Source organism: Xiphophorus couchianus, chromosome 18 (assembly GCF_001444195.1).
Source record: "Xiphophorus couchianus chromosome 18, X_couchianus-1.0, whole genome shotgun sequence".
Taxonomy (NCBI): Eukaryota; Metazoa; Chordata; class Actinopteri; order Cyprinodontiformes; family Poeciliidae; genus Xiphophorus; species Xiphophorus couchianus.
In genome coordinates this window covers 23023007-23045064 of record NC_040245.1, presented here as the reverse complement: position 1 = coordinate 23045064, position 22058 = coordinate 23023007, and the positions used below count along the sequence as shown (strand labels likewise).

At 41.5% G+C, this 22058-nt stretch overlaps 1 protein-coding gene across 2 annotated transcripts in view; it reads right to left on the bottom strand.

The window, feature by feature from the left end:
• Positions 1–22058, bottom strand: part of col26a1 (collagen, type XXVI, alpha 1) — a 35098-nt gene that overhangs the window by 5503 nt on the left and 7537 nt on the right. For both annotated transcript variants that reach the window (XM_027999078.1, XM_027999077.1), the window contains exons 4-7: positions 7925–7986; positions 7738–7849; positions 6089–6187; positions 5878–6006 (exon numbers count right to left, since the gene is read on the bottom strand). In XM_027999078.1, the coding sequence (XP_027854879.1) occupies positions 5878–6006; positions 6089–6187; positions 7738–7849; positions 7925–7986 (402 nt within the window). The remainder of the gene's footprint in view (positions 1–5877; positions 6007–6088; positions 6188–7737; positions 7850–7924; positions 7987–22058) is intronic.

The following is a 22058-nucleotide window of genomic DNA, read 5'->3' as shown; positions in this document are numbered from 1 at the left end:
CGCATCACACAGAGAGAAGTGACCCATAAAGAGCAGACCCTGCCTTAGTCTTAGTTTGGTTTGTATGATAAACTGGTAATTTGTCAATTTTAATGCAGAATCTGGCTAAAGAATCCTTCTCCACTCATATGAATCTTTGCACATTGTGTCACTTTGCAACCACATTTCACCCCAACTATGTCTTTATTTGGATATTTATTGGACACACCAACATGGCAGAAACTACACACATACTTTTAAGCTTTTTTTATTTTATTTTTAATGTTGCAAACTTGGATTCAAGACCAGCGAATGATGAGTGGAGAAGTAGTCTTTGAATCGCAAGTGCTACTTTACTGACTGAACTCAGCCAAACTAGCACGACTACATCCAACTCGTACCCTCAGGCAGAACAGAGCGGTGATGAAAGTGAAACACGTGACTCTTTCTTTCATGGTGAATTCCCCCCACAATGCCAGAAAAGGTGTGGCTATCTGACTGCAAAGACCACAAAACGAATGACTGTAATTTCTGTACCGAACCCAACACCCAGTTATAGTGTTTAAGTGAAACAGGACATAATAAAGAGTAAATTTAGAGCAGCAATCCGCAAAGCAGTATGGTAACGATCAGTTCCACGACACTTTGTTTTGCAAATAATCGGCCCTCGAAGTCTGCGATTCACATGCTTCAGCTGCAGTTTCGGCTGTCGGTCTTTGGCAAATATCTTCATGAGTTTTGTAAATACAGACTGAAATTTAATTTTATTGTTCTTTTGGAAAACAAGCCCAGTCAGAGGGAATTAACTGCACAAACATATTCAAGTCTTATCACAGATTCTTAAATGGATGTAGACTTGGCCTTTGACTGGACCTGTCACACACATTAATGTTTCTAATTTAAACCATCCCCTCTTACTCCAGCTGTGTGTAAAGACTCCAAGTCCAGTCTTAAGCCTTGTTCAGTCTCTCACAGCGTTTCTTCCAGGACTAGATTGTATTTATCTCCACTAACTCTGAGCAGCTTGCTTGAGTCTGCTGTAGAAACGTTTTCCCACGGGATGGTGCTGCCACCGCCATGATGCCCTGGTGTGTTCAGGATCATGTCTAGTGTTTCTGCTGCACATGGTGTTTTGCATACAGGTCAATATGATGGTCCTAACTCCTTCATCCTGTTGCTGTGCCTGCTTCATGATTTGCATCAACATGCAGGAAACAAACACGACTTCTTCTGGCTTTCTTGTAACAACAGTGACTCTCTGGATTCATCACGAGGTTATTTTACTAATCATCACGTAATGGCCCAAGTCATTTTTTGCCAAAATGTTTTTTTTCTTTCTAAAGCATCTTTTGGAAAGTAAAATGTAGTGATTTTCTTTTTTCTTTTAAATTACTTTTGGTTAAAAATATATATATTTTAGAAAGGTGAAATTTAAAAAAAATGTTATTTTGGAACTTGGTAACTTATAAAGCAGTAACATGGACTGGTTTATATTTAGAGGGATCATAGTAAGAAGGGCCGACTATGAATTCACGCCACACTTTTCAAATGTTTACACGTAAAACATGTTAAAAACTATGTTCGACTTTCCTTCCACTTCCTGATTGTGTACTATTTTGAGCTGGCCAATCACATTTAAGTCAGTGGTTTTTATGATGACAGAATGTGGGAACGCTCAAGAGGGGGATAATTGCTTGCAGGGCAGCACACAGAGACCTAATAGTCATGTTTACCCACTGGAGGAAGCTGGAATACCTGGAAAGAATCCACACATAAACGAGGAAAACATGCAAACTTCATGCAGAAAACACCCCGGGCCGGGATCTTGTTGCTGCAAAGGAGCGATGCTACCAACTGAACCAGCCTGCTGTTCAGCTACAAGTCTGGAAATTAAAACAAACTTGAGAACAGACACACATTTCTGTAAAACTTTTAGTGTGCAGTGAGAACTGAACCTTCAACCAAAACCAGTATTTAGATTCTTTTTTCTTTTTTTTAAACAATTTCAGTAAAGTCTGTTTCAGCCCTGAAATCTTTTTTTTTTTTTTTTATCATAATAGACAGCAAGGTAATTTTATTTATATAACACATTTTCAGCAATAAGGCAGTTCAAAGTGCTTTAGTGTGCTTCAGTACGCATCAGCGTTTCCTCCAGAAAACCTGCTAAGCCCGGTCCACCAGCGGCTCACCGCGTTTTTGTGCTGAAAAATGTTAAAAATGACAAAAATTCAGAGGGGCACGAGCGAGCATCATAATTTGAGACAGGGATGGCGCAACTGGTGTGTCAACAGCTAGTTCTACCCAACCTGGTGGTTGGGGGGTAACCGCCAGGCTTATAATACGCTGAGGGAAATCCTGCACATATATAAATACGTAAAAGACATATTCTTAGCTTGCATTTAAAGTTTTCCTCTAAGATGAATGTTGCTGTAGATTTAAGTTTGGCTGGAGAGGTCCGAAGCTCGGATGGACCTGGATGAAGTCCAGCCTGGCGGTTACGCCGGGGAACAGCTGGGCGATCCGGACGACGTCTCGTTTCACGGTGCAGGAAATGTGATCAAACGTTTGACAGAACACACCAGACCTAGAAGTCCCGTCTCGGTTACAGCAAGTCGGATCTTTCGAAGCCCATTTGTGGGAATGAATTCAGTCTGAAACCACCTCACACTTCCTCACCACTTCAGCATATGCTCAGTGTCAGTCTCTCTCCCCCATGTTGAGACAGCCCTGTTACTTTATGGCTGCAGTCCACAGGAGAAAAAAAAAAGAAAAAAAAAGGGTCTAGAAGGAGCAGATTTCCCTCTGGAACTAATTTTCTAATGCTACAGTCTCCTCCAGTCTGGCCGCCTCCCAGAGAAACTCCACATGAGTGGCAGAACATCTCCTCCCATGTTCAAAGCCAGGCCTGCTCTTGGCTCGGAGCCGTGGTCAGTCCTCCAACCCTCCCCACCCCCGACTCCCACCCACCCCAAACGCAGATTGTTGTGCTGACAGCTAACAAATTAGACCTGATTTACAGCCAATTGCCCCCCCCCCCCCCCCCCCCCCCCCAACCCTCCACTCCTCTGCCTTCACTTACACGGTCCCACAGACCCAAATCTTCATAACTGCAGACCCGCAGACACGGTCCCGGGCTCAGAGAGGCAGGCGCAACCAAAAAAGCCTAATCAGAGCCAGCAGGCCTCGTGAGGTAATGATCATTACACAGACTCCTGCTGCCTCCCCGTGGCAACACTCTAGTACTGGATGTTTAGAAAAATGATGCGTTCAGGGTTTTTTTGGTTTTCTTTTTAGATCAAAAGGAATAATTACTTCGACATGACAGACGGAGACAAAGCCGAGACGCCATGTCAGCGGAGAAAACAAGCAAACAAGCCCGGTTTCTATGAAACACAATGCGGCGACACGTTCAGTCTTCATCTTTTCAAAGCAGCCACAGCTAATCTTGTGATTTATGCTTGGGCTTCACTGCTGGTGGCTGTGCTCATTAAAGCCCCAGTGTGTAGAGGCTGAGCAGACAACAACAGCAACGACACACAGAAACAATAAAACTACAGCAACTCGCAAACTGATGGAGGCTCCTTTCAGATTCTCACATTCTGTCACGCTATAAACTTCAATCTATTTTTTTTTTTTATGTGTGTGTGTGACCGCAGTTTTCTTAAAAGTCTGATTCGGTGATGCCTTGTATTAAATCCCCTTTACTCCACTAACACTCAATAAAATTGCCTTTAGATAGACAGACAGACTTTACTGCAGATTCTAGACTTAAACGGAGGTAAACAGAGTTCAAGCCAGTGTAATCTAATCTCAGTGTAATTGAGATTAAAGGCCTCGGAGGTTTGTCGGAGAGCATCAGCGGACAAATGGCTTCCTGAAGATCGAGGAGGCAGACAGCAGACAGGTCAGGGTGAAAGTTGTGGAGAAGGTTAAAGCGTGTCTGACTATTAAAAACAAAGTCCTAAACTTTGAACATGTCACTGAAATCACACAGAAAACCTGACCACCCTGAACTTGCGGCCAGAGCTACAGAAAGTCAAATCCGATTGTGTTGAAATGGTCAAGTCAAAGTCCAAGCAACAAATAAATTAAATTGAGAATTTGAGGCAAGACCTAGACATAGATGCTCACCGATGATCCTCATCCTCTCTGACTGAGTTTCAGGTATTTTTCAAAGACGGATGGGAAACTATTGTAGACGTTTCAAGTTGGTGGAGACATTCTGTGTCCAAACAACATACAGTCGTCCTTGCAGCAAAAATGTTTTACAAAGTATTTCTCAGAGTTTTATTTGTAAAAATCTTTGAACACCATGTGTGATTCCCTAACAATTACAGTTATCCACTACTTTGTGTTTATTGGATTACCACTGTAATCCTAATAAATCAGACCGTCGAAAAAGGCCGCCAAGGGCTTGAATCCTTTTGCTTAGAGAAAACAAGTCTCTCTTCAATACAAAAGAAACGTCCTTTGATAAACGCTTATGTTTCCTGTACCACCTCCAGCATGAGTCCATTGGGACCAGAATTCACATCCTGTGTGACAAAGCCATTTCTGCTAAATGCGAGCGTGAGGCACTTGGCTGACCGTGAAAAGGTCCTGCTTGTAGTTTTGGCATCGGTTCTTTGTGGCCACCCAACCAGCTGACGGTTTTCGCAGCGGCTCTGGGGTCGGCGTTAAGCCATCAGACCCTGGCGCTCCTCGCTCCCATCCGAGAAATTCGAGCTCAACGCAGACAGCGCCAACAGCAGGTGCTAACTCCAGGAGAACGCAGTGAGGACGGCTTTCGTCAGACCACCTTCAGAGGCGTCCTGGGAGTCCCGTACCTGCCCCGGCTTAGCAGTGTGGAAGCAATCCTGGAGTACCATGTCGAGTTTTTACTTGGACATCTCTTGTTGAAAGGATCGTGATTTCTCTCAAGAGATCACACTCTGCAATCTGGTCATTTAAAGCTGTAGTTAAAGGGGCTGTGCTGTGTATATTCCAGGCACATTTACAGCACAATCAACTAACTATGTTGCCTTCAGTTGTTCTAAAAATGCTGTATATACCAAATATGACTTAAAAGAAATCTGTTTTAAACTTTTTTGAAATTGGGCCTCCGTCTCTTTAAGAAGCTCCTGCTCCTTTCATCGCGACCTTTCTCCGTAAAGCCCTTAACGACATTCTTACCAGTGTCTCACTGAGAGGTGGTTCCTGTGGTGAGCTCAGCAGACGTGGTAACTGCTGCTGCCACTAGTCTGGAGGAGATGAGTGGGGGAGAGCAGAGGGAGGAGCCATGTGGAAAAGGCAGCACTAAGTTAGACCATGTGATGCTGCACAGCTGAATGGTTGCCATGGGAGATTAAAGGATTTCTCAAACACTGTACGCTCGCCATAATAAAAGTGTGTAGATCAGCTGACGCTTTCTTGCCACCATGTTCAGTGGCGCTGCCAGAAAATGGCTTAGCCACAGCTAAAACATTTTTTAAATAATTTTGTTTATTTATTTTGTATTTGTTTGCTTTTAAATATATGCTTTTATAAGATGTATCCCTTTCTACGGCTTGAACATAATTCTTGGCCGTGTGTTTGGGTTAAAGTGTTCAGTGTCTGTGCGCTGACACCGAGCTGAGTTTTGCTGTTCTCATATCTGCCACATATTTAAACTCAGCAGGGGCTTTGCATTACAAATGGTGCTCCCACAGCGCTGTGACAGTCCACAGTCCACTCTGTAAGGTTCTATGAACGGCAGCAGGCTGCTGTGATCTCATCACCCAGGACGGTTTTTAACGTCAGGTCCAAACGGTCGGATTGAATTAACTGTCTGCTTGTGTCTGAATCAACCGGGGCACATGTTACATTTGAGCAAGGCTCTCGATCTCTTTGGGTTACATTTTTAAAACGCAGTCATCTTACCTAGATGGAAAACGTCTCCCCGAATGGGCAGAGGAAAAGAACCTGACCCAGAAGGACCCGGAGGTCCAGGAAGACCTGGAGGCCCGGGGCGGCCGCTCTCTCCTGGATAACCTCTGTCCCCCTTCTCCCCTGAGCATAAAAAAACAGTCCAGAGAAACAAAAAGGAAGAAACTCTCCCCAAACACTGAGCAGATAAGAGGATTTATTTTACCGGGAGCTCCTCGATCCCCGGTTCTTCCGGGAGGACCTGCAATCCCTGGTAGTCCAGCCGGTCCTGGAGGTCCAGCCGGTCCTGGGGGCCCTTTGGCTCCTGGCATTGAGGAATGTGGACATTTTTTTTTTTTTTTAAAGTTACATTTGGAGTGAAATAAATTGAGAAACCTCACAGACTTTCTTTCTGCTGGGTGTCTTTAAATAGTGAGAAGAGAACAAATGTGTTTATTCTACGAAGCTGAAATTTAGAAACTAACAGTTTATCACTGTGAAATGTTTTATTTCATTGTTGGAATCTGATCATAATAAGAAATCTGAAATGAAACTCTTTCTATTAATATGTATTTTACCACTGAAGCCCTTAAACAAAGCCTTGAACAAAAATAATATTTTATTGCAGAACAAAATGCAAACTGAAAAACATTTTCTATACCTTGCATAAGTACATTTTTAGTAAAAAATCACTGGCGACGCAATTACCTGTGAGCTAAATATTTAATTTAAATTACATGTAAGTGAATCTTATTTTTTAATAGATCAGATTCTTAGGGAAATTAAAACTAATTAATTTGTTTCCCTGGGGTGTAAATATAATGTGACACAGTAGTTCACCACACATGATGAAGAGAACGGTAGAGGAAGTAAAATTAATCTAAAAGGCTCACATTTAAATAACTACAGCATAGAGTGATCACCAACATAAATGTGTTTAGTTTACACCGTCTTTCAATAAATTGTCTATATCAATAACAACATATTTAATTCACTCCTTTAATGTAGTAGATATTGCCAGTTGGTTGTTAAAAATATTTTTTCCCCCTGTTTATTGATTAAGTTGTTTCTTTTTAAGTAGGGAAATAATTTGGACACAAAAAGTGATTTCCTGAAGTGCAAAGTGGAAACTCTGACCTGACTGCCTCGTCCAATAAAGATTATAACAAAAAAAAACAAAAACAAAACACTAAAGTCCTACAGACCTGCAGGCTTTTCTTCACTGCAAAAACGCAAAATCTTACCAAATATTTTTGATCTAGTTTCTAGTGTAAATATTATATATATGAATTTAGTACACCTCAAATGTACTAAATATAAATTTAGTACACCTCAAATGAGACAAAACTTAACCTAGAAGTAACTTTTAAGCAAGAAACTCTTGCTTAAAGGAGCTTGTTTTTAAGTGAAAGATTCCTTAATATAAATAAAAAAGCACTAATTCTATTGGCAGATTATTTCACTTATAACACAGGGAAAACATCTTGTAATACGTGAACTAATCAGTGAATAGTACAAGTACGTTTTTGTCAATATTGACAATTATTTACTTAAAAGAAGCTCCTATATCTTGCTGAAAAGGCTCCTGTAAGTTAGTTTCAAGTGTATTACTAAGATATTTACACTAGAAACTAGACCAAAAATACTTGGTAACATTTCATGTTTTGCAATGTTTTAATATATAAAAAATATCTTAGATGTTACTAGCAGATCAATCCATTAGGAGTGTAAGCTCTGAAGACATTACTTTCTTTGAAAAAATCTGGAAAAGATTTTAATTAGAAACGGTGACGTTCAATGGATGAATGCTGAAGCTAGACATTTCCAGACAGTTCTTAAACATCTCCACTGGGTTTTTCTGAGATGTGCTGACACCTGGTGGCAGGTACGGCGGTGGAGTGGCCCGACGCGTGTCCACCTCATTTCCTGTTGAGCCGTCTGGTAGTCTGACCTCAGGAAGTGACCGACCGCTCTCCAACAGTTTGATCTGGAGCGAGAGCAGAATTTGGCCTGATTGCAAAATCTTTATCTTTTTTTCCACACCCAACATTTTGATCCTTACCTTTGATTCGACGGCGTTTATTCTGCTGTTCATGTCGTTGAAGCTGGTGCAGTTCATGCATTCTGCAAGAAGATGGAAAAAAAAAAGGGGGGCACACAGGCGAGTTTAAATCTCCTCCAGCTGCGTCTTGTCTCTTTCATCCCTGGCAGCATCAGCTGCATGTCATTATGTCACGTGCAAACAAAGTCAAGCTACACAAGAACAATAGTCGTGCAGCCAAACCTCAGAAACCTTTAAGTCATGTCATTATAGTATCCGCTCTCATGGACAGATGTGCTAGAGAGCCGCGAGTTTGTTTATCTGCTGTCTGTCCCTTCTGCAGTGACAGCCGTTATGGCGGGACCTCAACACGACTTTATCCTTTTGGAAAAACTGCAGCAAAACTGACAGCTGGTGATGCAGACGTGAGAATAAAAATGTTTCATCTGACATCACGGAAAATGTCTCCTTTTAGTTTTGGAGAAAAATATTACACATCCAATACAACACATGAGAACATTTTTTTTTTTTGGACAACCATCCAACAATTACGGAGCCCTCTAAGGGACATGGGGAATTTTTTTTCTTTTGCGTTACCTCGCAAAACTTTTGCGTTCCCTCGCAAAACCTTTTGCGTTCCCTCGCAAAACTTTTGCGTTACCTCGCAATACTGTACTGGTCAGTTATGCAGCATAATTGAATACTGCCAGCCTTTCTTACGGTGGGCGCCGTACTTTATGCTTTAATATAAGGTTATGTGAGGTTTTTCCATGAATGTTAGAATCTTTTTGTGAAATATCTGAAGTTTTATATCTTTCTTTAGGATAGAAAGGCACCACAAACCTACGATGTAAACAGAAACCTTCCGTAAGTAGGAAAGAAATAAAAACACATTATAATTTGGACTATTTCTGAGTTATTATCGCGGGTAATAAATCATCTGACAGTTTTGATTGTGTCTCTGTTGTGTTCGTAATCTGAATGGTTTAAAGAGCTGCTTTCAGTGCCGCTCCATCTTCGCCTTAACAGACATAAACATGCAGTAATAAATCGATTTTCAATCAGTGTTTTGCACCAAACAGTTAATAATAATAAACAAGTTTTCACTGAGGCTCTGTAAGAGCCATATGAATGAAATAAGTAATTATTGATATGACAGGAGCAGCGGCTTTGACACTTGTGTGGTGGGTGTGTCGATGTGGGCGTGACGTCACCAGGTATGAATGGGAAGGATACTGGCTTTGTGTGTATTAGGAAGCGGTGAGCGGGGCGGTCAGTCCTTGCAAAGTTTGGAACCTGATCATCAAAATGGAATAAATCGATAATTGTGACAGAATAAAGAAAAGGTTTGGAGTTGATTGATAAACGGACAGATGAGATTCCCCGAGTTAACCCAGTGCGGCCCTTTACCATCATTAGTTTGTCGTGTTTTTAATAATAAAAACTTGTTAACAGTAAAAACTGTTTGGTGCAAAACACTGATTGAAAATCGATTTATTACTGCATGTTTATGTCTGTTAAGGCTGAGATGGAGCGGCACTGAAAGCAGCTCTTTAAACCATTCAGATTACGAACACAACAGAGACACAATCAAAACTGTCAGATGATTTATTACCCGCGATAATAACTCAGAAATAGTCCAAATTATAATGTATTTTTATTTCTTTCCTACTTACGGAAGGTTTCTGTTTATATCGTAGGTTTGTGGTGCCTTTCTATCCTAAAGAAAGATATAAAACTTCAGATATTTCACAAAAAGATTCTAACATTCATGGAAAAACCTCACATAACCTTATATTAAAGCATAAAGTACGGCGCCCACCGTAAGAAAGGCTGGCAGTGTTCAATTATGCTGCATAACTGACCAGTACAGTTTTGCGAGGTAACGCAAAAGTTTTGCGAGGGAACGCAAAAGGTTTTGCGAGGGAACGCAAAAGTATTGCGAGGGAACGCAAAGGTTTTGCGAGGGAACGCAAAAGTATTGCGAGGGAACGCAAAAGTTTTGCGAGGGAACGCAAAAGTATTGCGAGGTAACGCAAAAGTATTGCGAGGTAACGCAAAAGAAAAAAAATTCCCCATGTCCCCTAGAGGGCTCCGTAAACAATAATCTAACAGCACATCTTGTTATAAAAAGTTCATTTTAAGGTGTAAAGGGTATATTATTTTCATTTTGTTCATTTTGTGCCAGGCTGTTTTCTTTAGGTCCCTTATTGAGTTTCCTTCTCTGTCGCTCTCTGGATAAAGGTTGGAAAATGTTAGCTTTGAAATGCAACACCTAACTCATCAACAGACTGTCTGGTATTCTGGGCAATAAAAGGTGTAGTTTTCAAATATTTACAGGCAACAGACGCCAGCGCAGCCAGTAATACCATCAGATATGTGGCATGAAGCACCAAACATGCCAGCATTTTGGGATGGGTTTAAAAAAAAAAAAAAAGCTATAAATGTGTGTAAAGCAAGATTATATTTGCACAAAACCAGCTGACAAATTGAAAATAGTTTGAAGTGTTTTGTTGGGGTTTTTTTGCGTGCAAAATTTGTATTAAGACTCAAAGGTATAAATAGAACCCTCAGAGGAAATTGTTAGATTTTGTATATTTAGTAGGATTTATTTAGGCGATACTACATCAATCTTTGAGAGGCTGTGTTGACAAGGGCTTGTTCAGTTTCTATAATAGGTTTCATCCTTTAAAATCTGCAAAACATTTTTATTTATGGTGTCGTGGAAGCCTGCCGCAAACATTTCCTTTTTGTTTTCTTCTGAGTGTTTTCTGGCTGTGGTCACTTCAGTCACTGAATCCAGGTCAACCGCCGCTCAACCGCACACACACACACACACATTTCTGGCCGTGGAGCCGTTAGCTGCAATCTAAAAACACAAAATAGCCCAATTTCCTTGAAACGAGCCAAACGTTTCTGAAAAGTCTCCCCCTGTCCGTGGCTCATAAGAAGTGTGGAATGTCAGCTGCCAGTTCCACAGATGGGACCCACCCACACTGTGGTCACTGCAGGAGCAAGCAGAAGGCAGAACAACTGGCGCTCATAAATAACTGAAGCAACAACAAAAACGACCCAAACAGCTCGGCCTCGGACCGCTGCAGGCAGGTCGGGTCGGCCGGTCGCCGAGCGTCCTGCGCCGCTATGATGAGACACGGTCAGCGTTTGTGTCTACGAAACACCTGGATACCTGCAAAAGTCTCATTTCCCCCTGAAACGGTTTGGATATGATACAACCACAAACTTAAATGTGTTTTGTTGGGATTTAATGTTTCAAATCAGCATTTCTAGTCAGCCCTGCTGACTTTGATACCCATAAATAAAACGGGAATATTTGCCTTCAGATCATTTTTAAAAAAATACACACAAAGAAGAAGAGAGAAGTGTAACGGTTGGGTTATGCAACAATGCTACCATAACTGGTAGAAAATCAACATTACACATTATGAAGCATCGTATCACACTGTGGGATGATGTTTTCATCAGCAGGCACTAAGGAAGATGGATGGAGGTAACCTTTCAGTAACTCAATTCACTAAGTGAAACACATTTTTGATAATAATTACACACATACTGACGTTTTAAAGGTCATTATTTCTGTTAAAGGGGCGGTATTATGCGTTTTCCAGGAACATACTGTCATTTCATAGCACAGTGAAGTAACTATAAAAATTAAGAAAGTAAAGTCATAATATTTAGAGAATAAAGTTACAATATTATCAGAATAAAGTTGTAGGATAGAGTCATGATATTACAAGAATAAAATTGAAATAATATGTGAAAAACTACAAGAATAAAGTCATACTATTACGACTCTTGGTTTTTCTGTCTTTGTTCTCTTCTCTTGTGCTCTTAAAGAAATCTGACGTCATAATCTGACGCCTTGAAATTGGGCCTCTGTTTCTTTAAGAAACTCTTTCCACGCATCACAGCAGCGCTCATTAGAAGTGTTGGAATGAGACGTAGTTCATATGCAAGCGTTTAGGCAGCCCCCAATGGTTGCCATGGGAGACTAAGGGATTTCTCAAAGAATCAAAGGAACACTCCGGGTGTGTGTTCGATCAGGGAATAACATTGAAACATGATTAAAAACTCAAAAAGGTCAATTTTATCTAACGCCGATCCTTTAAATTAAAGATAATTTTTAGCTTACATCAAAAGGAAACATACCTTTTAAAATTAAAATAAATACTTCTAACCAATAAAAGTTTTTTCTATATAGAAATGAACGCTTACTGAAAAGCACAACACCTGCATGAAAGTATTTATTTTTTTCAAAAGGTGCTTTTACTCTGGCAAAGCGTGATCTCATTCATTGAATCAGGCTGCAGAACTGAACAGACTTTTAGGGTGAGATGTACTGGGAAAAGTACTGGTTCCACTGGCAGATATAATAAGACATTTTTCCCATGTTGTAAGAAAAATAATTTGCCAATGGAATAAGAAAATTTTTAACAATATTAAGAAGTTATTTACTAAAAACAAGCTCTTATATCTTGCTGACTCGTAAGTCAGTTTTGTCTTATTTCAAGTGTACCAAGATATTTACAACTAGATTAAAACAAATAAAAATACTTGGTAATATTTTGTGTTTTGGCAGTCAGACCTGCCTCTGTACCTTGCAGCGAAAAGGAGGTTCACACGACCCACTGACTGCAGGAGGCCGAACACAAACTCACGCCACACGTTTGGATTTCCATCGTAAACAGCCCCATTGAGTTCCACTTTACAACCAAACGCGACTTTGTGTTTGAGCGTCACATAAAACACATCCGAGTTTTGTGGCTGCGTTTGGCAAAATATGAGAAACTCGAAGCGGCATGAGCGATCCATATATTTAGCCCGGAGAGGATGTGGCGTCTCGACGCTTTGTGTCAGCTTGTCTAATCTCATCCTGGAGCGAAGCCACAATCAATCAGTTTGGTCTAAAATGCTTTTTTTTTCTCTCTCTCTCTCCAGATTTCTCAAACCAAACACCGAGCAACATCCGACGATAAAATGACCCCCACAGGATCTGATGGCTGCGCCTGAGAGAGCTGAGGTTTCTGCTGTGCCTAGCAGGACGCTAAACATGCACACATAATTTGAGGACTTGACAAGATGATATACACGCATCTCCTCCACCGCAATTCATCACGAGCCCAGAAGAAGCCTCCACCCTCCGACGCGCTTCGCTGTAATACGGCATCAGTCTGTGACTCACTGTAAAACCTCGTCGGTGATGATGTGCTGACATTTCGTCTGGAGCCAAACTACAAGCAGTTCTGGCTACAAATCCTATGATAAATGGTTGGACGTAGACTTTTATTTCACGTTCCACATTTCTGCTTTCCAGATTGTGCAGGCTAAAGACTTTGGTTGTTGGCTTTTGCTCTAAAAATCACGAGGCTGACATCTGTGGCTTCGAGTTGGAAACGTGTGTTTAAAACACAAATGTGTGCAGACGTCCGCTGGAACGGCTCTGAGGAACAGCCATGACGCTTCCCTTGGTTTAGGGAGAAGGAAGGAGGGCAGCGAGGAAATCTGAAAAGGTTGAGATCACATCAAATCTCATTTCTACAACGAGGACCACGGCCACGCTAAGACAATAAAAGAAATTAAATTATATTAAAGTCAAAATATTACAAGAATGAATTTGAAATAGTAAGAGAACAAAGTCATAAAAATCAAGAGTCGTAATGGTACGACTTTATTCTGGTATTATTATGACTTTATTCTCGTAGCACTGCAACGTTATTCTTATAATATCACTTTATTCTTGTAATACTTTGACGTTATTCTTGTACAAAGTTATTCTCAAAGTAATTACTACTTTCTTAATTTTATGACTTTATTCTTATATTATTTCAACTTTATTTTCATAATACTATAACTTTATTCTTGTACAAGTTTATTTTTGTAATATTATGACTTTATTCTTGCATTATCACTTTATTTTCATAATACTATAACTTTATTCTTGTACAAGTTTATTCTTGTAATATTATGACTTTACTTTCCTAATTTTATGATATTATTCTTATATTGTTTCAACTTTAATCCCGTAATTTTATTTTTTGTTTTGTTTTTTCTTACTTTGGCTGCAATTCTCTGTCATACATTTTCGATGGTGCGAATAAAGAGAAAATCCTTTTTTTGCTGAATCAGCCTCCATGAAGCACTGAAGTTCATAAATACTTGTTGCATTAAGCACACGCTTAAGGCAACATTGATCATTTCTTACACGCATTTCATATTTACATTCTCTGTCCAAAAAGACTCGTTTTCCCCTCTTTTATATTAAATCAAACTAATCTTGTGTCTGGCAAAAAGTCTTTGAGTGTTGCAGGATTGCTGCACAAACAAGGCCTCTCGCAATTCCCTCAGGGCTGCCAAGATCGGACACTTTTAAGGAGTTATTTTAAAATTTCCCAGAGGTTCTTGGGTTTGTTGGAACTAAAAGTCCAGTGGTGGAGCCCAGGGACATTTCAACGGCGCATATGAAGACGCATGCTGTCCTCCAGCTCAGTAACCGTAGGACGACATCTGCTAAAGAAACATGGCTGTTTGGACTTTACACTGGCGTACCAAACATAGAACGCTGAAAAGAAGAACGGTTTCCCTGCCCCCCCAAAAAAAAACACAAATATCTGGATGGACTTGATGGCAGCAGCCAGCCATCTTGATTGGCCTGAATAAGATCCATCTGCAGGAAATGCAAATACTTCATTATTTTCCCCAATTTTGAGATTTTGATCAGCGGTGGAGATTATGAAATAGCAAGTTCGGTTTATTAAACGCCAAATATTGGCTGTGGAGTATGAGACGGAGAGCGTACAGGGAGGATCGAGACAGGAAGGATGCCAATGTCCAGCAGAGAAATACGGAAGCTGACAGAGGCCATCACACCTAAGCAGGTTTTCAGACATTATCCGGTGGATTTCCAAGTTGGGATTGTAATTTAAGGGTCTTACTTGTTCTGTGAGTTGAAACTAGTTGAAACTGTCCTCAGGTATTAGTGTGTACTGTACATGGATGTTTGTCCTGTACTGTAGGTATCTGTGGTGGACCGGCAACTGGCCCGATGATTGGAGACAGTCAGATATAAAACTATGAATTTCCAAGACCAAATCAAAAGCACCAATGGTGTCTGGCTACAGGCCTATTATCTTTATTTGTTTTTTCTTATATATATTTATGTTCTCTTTTAATTTCCATGAGATCTAAATGATGTAACGTTTTGTTAAACTCTAAAAAACCCTTTAATTCTCCAGTATGTAACTTTTATATAATTATTTTTTACATATTTGTTGAAACTGTCAACAAATATTGAGTTTCTCCGCCTCCTCCTACTGTGAACTAGAAACAAACAATCAGAGCCAGGAGGGAAGTCTTAGCGCTGTCAATCACAATCTTGTGTGGCGCTGCTCAGCCTCCTACATCCCTCCCCGCCTTGCTCTCTGCTATGCTGCAGCCTGTCATGAACCACTGGTAACGTCTAAATAACAGCCTTCCTGTAACAGTAAGTTGTTTCTCTGCCTTTAGCACACTGAGCAGCATATACATGAGGATGACTGATGGCGCTAAGATGATCCCCCTGACTCTGATTGGTTGATTTTGGTCAGGAGCGGTATATTTCTTCAGATGGCGATAGCAGCTCTGGGAGGAGATCGATCTTTTCACAGATTATCTGCCTCATAACAAACTGTTACAACACGGTGACAGTTTCAACAAATATATAAGAAACAAAGAATATTATTCTCTACAAAAGTTACATACTGCAGCTTTATCTGATTCAGGACTTGCCGGATCTCTGACTCAATGTGAATTTTTCTGAAGCACGGAAGAAAGCAGCAACTGTTCTTCACCTCTAAGGACCCAGCGTCACCAGTCTGCACCTTTTGTCAAACCATCCATTTCTTTTCAAGCCGCAAAGACACATGATGGGAAAACACCAAAAGTACTTCCCCAGTGGTGCGAAGTGGAGCAGAACTACAGCGTACGTTCTGTAGAGACGTTGGGCAGGAGTTTCAAAAGTTGGCATTCAATCACGCTTGGTTAGAAAACCAAACTTCCTCTGTGCTTGAGCTGTTTAGAACAACAACGCAACTATAGAGTCTGCTTGGATCCATAATTACACCATTGGAGCATCAGACGGGATTATTTTTCTTGGATGTGCAGAGCTCATGGGAACGAATCACAATTATGTTGTTTTTAGAGGGAAACCAAACAAACAGAAGAAAACAGAGAAGCCTTTTCTGCTCTGATGGGATTCAGGAATGTGGGTGTCTTTGCAGTTTTTCCAAATATTCACATGTTACATCTTGTCCGATCTCCAGAACTGTAAATTCCTTGAAATGAAGCAGAGACACTTTAAAAAAAAATTAAGTACAAACATAACTTTGCTGGTTGAAATAATAAAGCATAGTGAGATGACATAAATGCAATTAATAATAACCAAACGTCAAACGAGTGTATAATACATCAGATTAAGTGGATCACACCCATTAAAATAATGGCAGCTAACAATTAGCTTAACCGGAGAGTGTGGGAATGAATTTGGAGGGAGACGAGGAGCAGGCTGAGTGCCTGGATGAAAATCTCTCTTTGCAAAACACTCGTGAGATAAGCTTTATTTAATCATAGATCAGAATCCGGACACATCCTGCATCTGAGAACTGCAGATCTAGGAGCCATCTCCACCATTAGCGTGTGATTTACAGGACGAGACAGTGCATCTGGAGCAGGATGCAGTCTGCTGAGACAGATATGTTTGCTACACGGGTCCTGAAAGGAGATCAAAAGTCTCCCCACTCTCCCTCTTTTCTGTTTTGCACTTCAGCGCACCCACAGACGAATCCACAGAAATCCTCAACCACCGGGCGAACCACGCTTCGCATCAAAACCCACCAAGACGTTCCCGACTGTCGTATAAAAGATGATGTAGTGAAACATCTTCCCGTAGCATCCCGACAGCTGCTGTCACATCACCAGGATAAAAACACAAATGAGCTCTAAGTGTGTGTGGGGGGAGGGGTGTGTCCGCACAAGCCTTGCAGAGCTGGCCGAGGCCCAGAAAGCCTGCTGTGTGTCTGGCCCAGCCGACAAGTGGTCAGCCATTGCTGGCATGCAGAACAGCTGGCACACACACACACGCACGCCCCCACACACACACACACATATATCTGCACACAGATGAACACAGAGCCGCAAACTCTCCCTCTGTAAGTACCCACACCCACTTTGACTGTGGCGGGTGGCCGAATGAGGAGAGGAGAGGAGGGAGGAAGGGGGATTTTATTTTTGAAAACCAAGATGTCTGGTCGTGCACAGCAAGGTTATTTAGTATCTTTCACCATCATGAAAGCTGCCAGGCCACAGATCTTTCTATAATCTGAGCGTTTTAAAAGCCAGAACAACACACGACAAAACAAAAGGCATTTTGTGAGCGCTATCAATTTCACGGAGTGAATAAAAATACAGATTCTTAAAACGCCAGTGGCCACTTTCCTCTGTTTTCTCCGTTTCTGTTGTTATGATTGTCTGTGGGCGTTGCTGTCATTGAGTTTACATCCTTCTCTGAGGAAGCCATTATGAAAACAATCAACCATCACTCCATGACATGTCAAGCAGCACGTTCATAAACGCATCAAACTCAAGCTTACATTTACTTGAGTAACGTTTTGGTAATAAATGTACTTTCAGGAGTATTTTTACAACGCCGTATCGTTTTTACTCTTACCTGAGTCAAATTCCTGGATACTCTACAAATGAGAGTAACTTCACTGAATGCAGAACCAGCTTGTCTTCACCAAAAGATTCACAGGACACAGACACACACCTCACCTCTCCCTCCGTTATGGTAGACGTTATTTAACAGAACCAGCAGAAAGCTCTTTTTGAAGCTATAAACTTTGTTCTCTCGTTTTTGTTCTTCCTACACAAAGAAGGCCTTACTCAGTGCTGCTGCGATGATCTATATCTCTTTCCTTTAAGAATCTATCGATGGTGTTACTGCAAGCACGAACTACATGTGGTTTCTGTTTCTTGCCATAAAAAATACACAAGTGTGTCTGCGTCCACTTGTGCTGTTTTTGTGAAAAGATGTAGACGACAGGGTTTTTGCTGCCATCGTTTATGGACGTTCCCTTTGTTTTTCTTCACGCTCCAGAGTCGGTGCTTCTGCATTTAGCGGCGTCTCGTTCCCAGCTGGAACCCTCGGTGTAATTAAATATGTAGATTCTGCTTTTTTTTTTGTTGTTGTTGTCGTAATTTTATGTTTCCTGCCCAGAGGCATTAATAATAACTCATTATGTTTCCCCTTCATTTTTCTTAAAAGCACTTGAGGTTCAGCGCTTCTGTGTTTAACTGTGTCTCTTTCCTAGACAAAGTTATCAATAAAACTTTAGCTGCCGTGACTATATTCTCCTTGTAGGTCTTTAAATGTAAAGTACTCTTTAGCCGGCGTGTTACCATTTAGTTGTGTCTCTTTCCAGGACAAAATCATTGACATAGCTATCGCAGCAAGTAAATACTCCTCAGTTTTATTTCTTCTTATAGAAAGTACTCCTGACTCAGCGATATTGTATTTTACTGTGTCAAATCAAAAGAAACTAATGGAGCCACTGCTGCTATTTAGCATTTGTGTCATTTTCTTTAAACTTCCTGCCAGTTGAGACTGAAAGCTTGGCTGCGCCGTAATGAAACCGAAATGATTTGAAAAGCGGAGCAGAACGTGACTATTCGACTGAATGAAAGCGTCATAAGAGACACAGAGACGAGTCCTTCTCACTCATTTCTAAACCGTTCTTTTGCTATCCTGCCTCGGTGGGTCCACTTATTCCATCGTCCTGTGTCGCTCCCAGTCAAATACGACTCGCTGCTGATCTGGAGCTGAATTTTTTTTCTTTTTATCAACGCATCAATCACAGTTTTGAGTTCGTTTGACTGTATTGGGTGCAGCCAGTGTCACATCATGAGGTGCTGCTGTGTGAACCAGCTGAGAGAAGTTGGGAAAGCCAATATTTTCTATGGTTCCTCTGAGATGTTTGGTAAAAGAAAAGGGAAGAAATATAGATAAAAATGAGACTTATTGGATGGATGAAAAGAGCACAAACGTTGGGACAAGAATGCTGTGCAAAACTGCTCAGCCCCCTATTTATATTTTTATGATTTGTGTCTAAGCAAACAGGATATTATTAATCCACTAAGTCTACCTTTCCTCATCCCCACCAACTTCATCTCTGCTTCCATCATTCTCCCTTTTCCTCCTTTTCGCTCACCGATTTCATCCGTTTGTTTTTCTGACACGAGGAAGCGTTGTCCTGACACTAAACCCCCTCTCCGAGGCCTCCGGTGGGAACCGTCTCCATCAACATTCTCCACGTCTCTCCTATAAATCATTGAAAGTGACATTACCTTTGCCTGGTTTTTGTTCAGCAGATAATTTTTTGAACAAGCCGAAGCATCAGGATGGATGTTATTTTACCAGCGATCAGCTAATTCACACAAAAACAGTTGTTTTTGGACTTAGGCTGTCAATGTTAACGTATGCGATTAATCTAAAATGTTTAGCGTGTTAATATTACATAACGCAGATTAATCACATTACTTACTTTAATCTAACGGCCTCTTTCCTGTGGGGAAGATTACCTAGTTCACAGCAACGTGTTATATGGTGTTATACGGTCAATTATGCAGAGTCGCAAAAACAAGTAAAAAGATGAGCGGGAGAGTCGATGTTTTGTGCTCAATGGCAAATTTCACTTTAAAGGGGCAGTGTTATGTGATTTCCATGCACATAGTGCTATTTTATAGCACAATAAAGAGCTATTTTATAGTGCTTCAGTTGTTATAAAAATACCATATATATCAAATACGACTAGAAAGAAATTTGACTTTGTAATTTAATGCCGTGAAATTGTTCCTCTGTCTCTTTAAAAACTCCTGCTCTTGCTGAAACTCCACCTTCAGGAAGTCATCACGCCATGGCTCCTCTATTAACCCTTTACCAACGTTTTTACCTGGGAAGTGGCTCGTAAGACGAGCTCAGCAGATGCACAGTTCCACCAGCTGTTTGCTAATTGCTGCTGGCTAGTCTGCAGGAGCTGAGTGGGGAAATCGTGAGGCAGAAGCTCAGCAGCTTGGAAGCTGAATACCTGAGCGGAGATGGGCCCCCGCCTTCTTCCAGTCAGACAAAATTGGTGTCAAACATTTGTACTACGTTTGTACAGCAAAGATTTTTATTTGTGCCGCTATCGTTTTAAAGATATTAAGAAATGTTTCCAGAGGTCAAGAAAGGTCAACCAGCCCCCCCACCTTCTTCAATTCAGACAAAACTGGTATGAATCGACTCGACTACGTTTGTGCTGGTTTGTGCAGCAAACATTTTGTTTGTGTCGCTTTGGTTTTGAAGATATTAACGAAAGTCTAAAGGTAATTTTGGTTTAGTAAAAGTTGGGGGGCTGGTTGATGTTTTGACCTTCTCTCAGGTAAGCTGCAGCTCTGAGGAGGAGCTGCATCTCAAAGGCGGGACTAGGTCCGCCCAGGTGTTTTGCACAGCTGAATGGTTGCCACGGAGATTAAAGGGTTTCTCAAGGCAACACTCTAGGTATGTTTTTGATGAGGGAATAACATCATAACATGATGTAAAGCTAAAAACAGTTGATCTTACCGAGTACTGCCCCTTTAAAAAGACGCTGTGATGGATGTTTGGATGAAACCAAGGTAGCATGTTTGTATTTAACGATGAATTATCCTTCCACCAGAAACAACTGTTAACTATAGTTAACATTTCTGAATTAACGCTTGAAACAAAACCACTTCTTTTAAACCTTCCTGAATATGGAAACCTGGAAAACCAACATGCTCGGATTGAGACGGTGAAACATTTCTTTAAAAGTTAACCGTTATTAATCACAGCGCTCCCGCAGAGATCAATGGATTGACAACACTATTTTGGACACATAATAATTACCTGACAAACAGATGTGTGCATCTGCAGACAGACAGACTGTCAGCTGGAAGGAAATCTATCAGCAGGAGGAAGGAAGACTTACTGACAAATGAAGAAAGAAGTGAAAAGTCCCAGAACGAGCACGGACAGAGCGCCATCCATCAGGCAGATCAGACCGGGAGAGGGAGCGCCCGGCGGGTCAAAGGTCACCCTCTGGCCCGTACTGGAGTACAAGCGGGGATGTAACAGAGACGTCAGTCACATCCTCGCGCTGCAGGTTGAGGCCCGGAGCAGCACATGTGGGATTTGGTTCTGTTTTATCGCTTTGCTCCGAGGAGAGGGAGATCTAAAGGACGCAGGAAGTCGGATAAGTGGAAAGCAGCACGGAGCGCGGAAGATAAAGGAGGACGGCAGTGGCGAGGAAAACCAAGGCCAAGAGAGCGAAATGAGAACAACTACACCCCCTGCCCCCATCCAAAAAAAAAAAAGACCCCTCAAAGGTACTTTTGAATCGAACATAATAATAAAGCTGGCGTCGGAGATAATCCATCCAGCAGATTTCCTCCTGAATGAGATGCTTCCCAGCTGCCGACCCGCCAAATTAAAGCAGCTGGAACGTCAAAACGTTTCAGCCACATTTTTAGCTGGAAACCAGCTCGCGCACGCAGCATTAAACCTCCTAATACTTTCCCTGAGCATATTCATAAAACCAAAGATCGCTGCTCTCTCACCGGGGAGGTCCTGGCTCCGACTCCTTTAACATGACCCCCCCACCCCCTCCAGGGACCGCGCGCAAATACCCAGCGAGTTAATATGATCGCATGTGCAGATATGTGCAGCAGTGACGGGGGCAGGGAGGCGGAGGAGGGCGAGCAAATTACAAACACATTTCCCTTTCGACGTGTTCCATGCCGTCATGTGTTAGCGCACGCTGCGCGCCGGGAGCGACGCGTGAAGGAGGAGAGATGCCCAGCCGTCAGGAGCGGAGACGGGCCGCGGCGTTCAGAAAACACCCAGTTTCCATGAGCAAAGCTACAAGAAATCAGCCTGAGACCCGCTTTACCTCTGGGTCCGACGAGAAGCGCCGTGATTTTGATTTTATTTTTTAATTTTTTTTTCCAACGCAAGAGGGCTTGTAAAGCATCATGAAAAGCATTTAGTGCTTGAGTCATGCACCAGCTGGATTCACCACATCATTACAGCGTCTATCAGACTCCTGCAGTT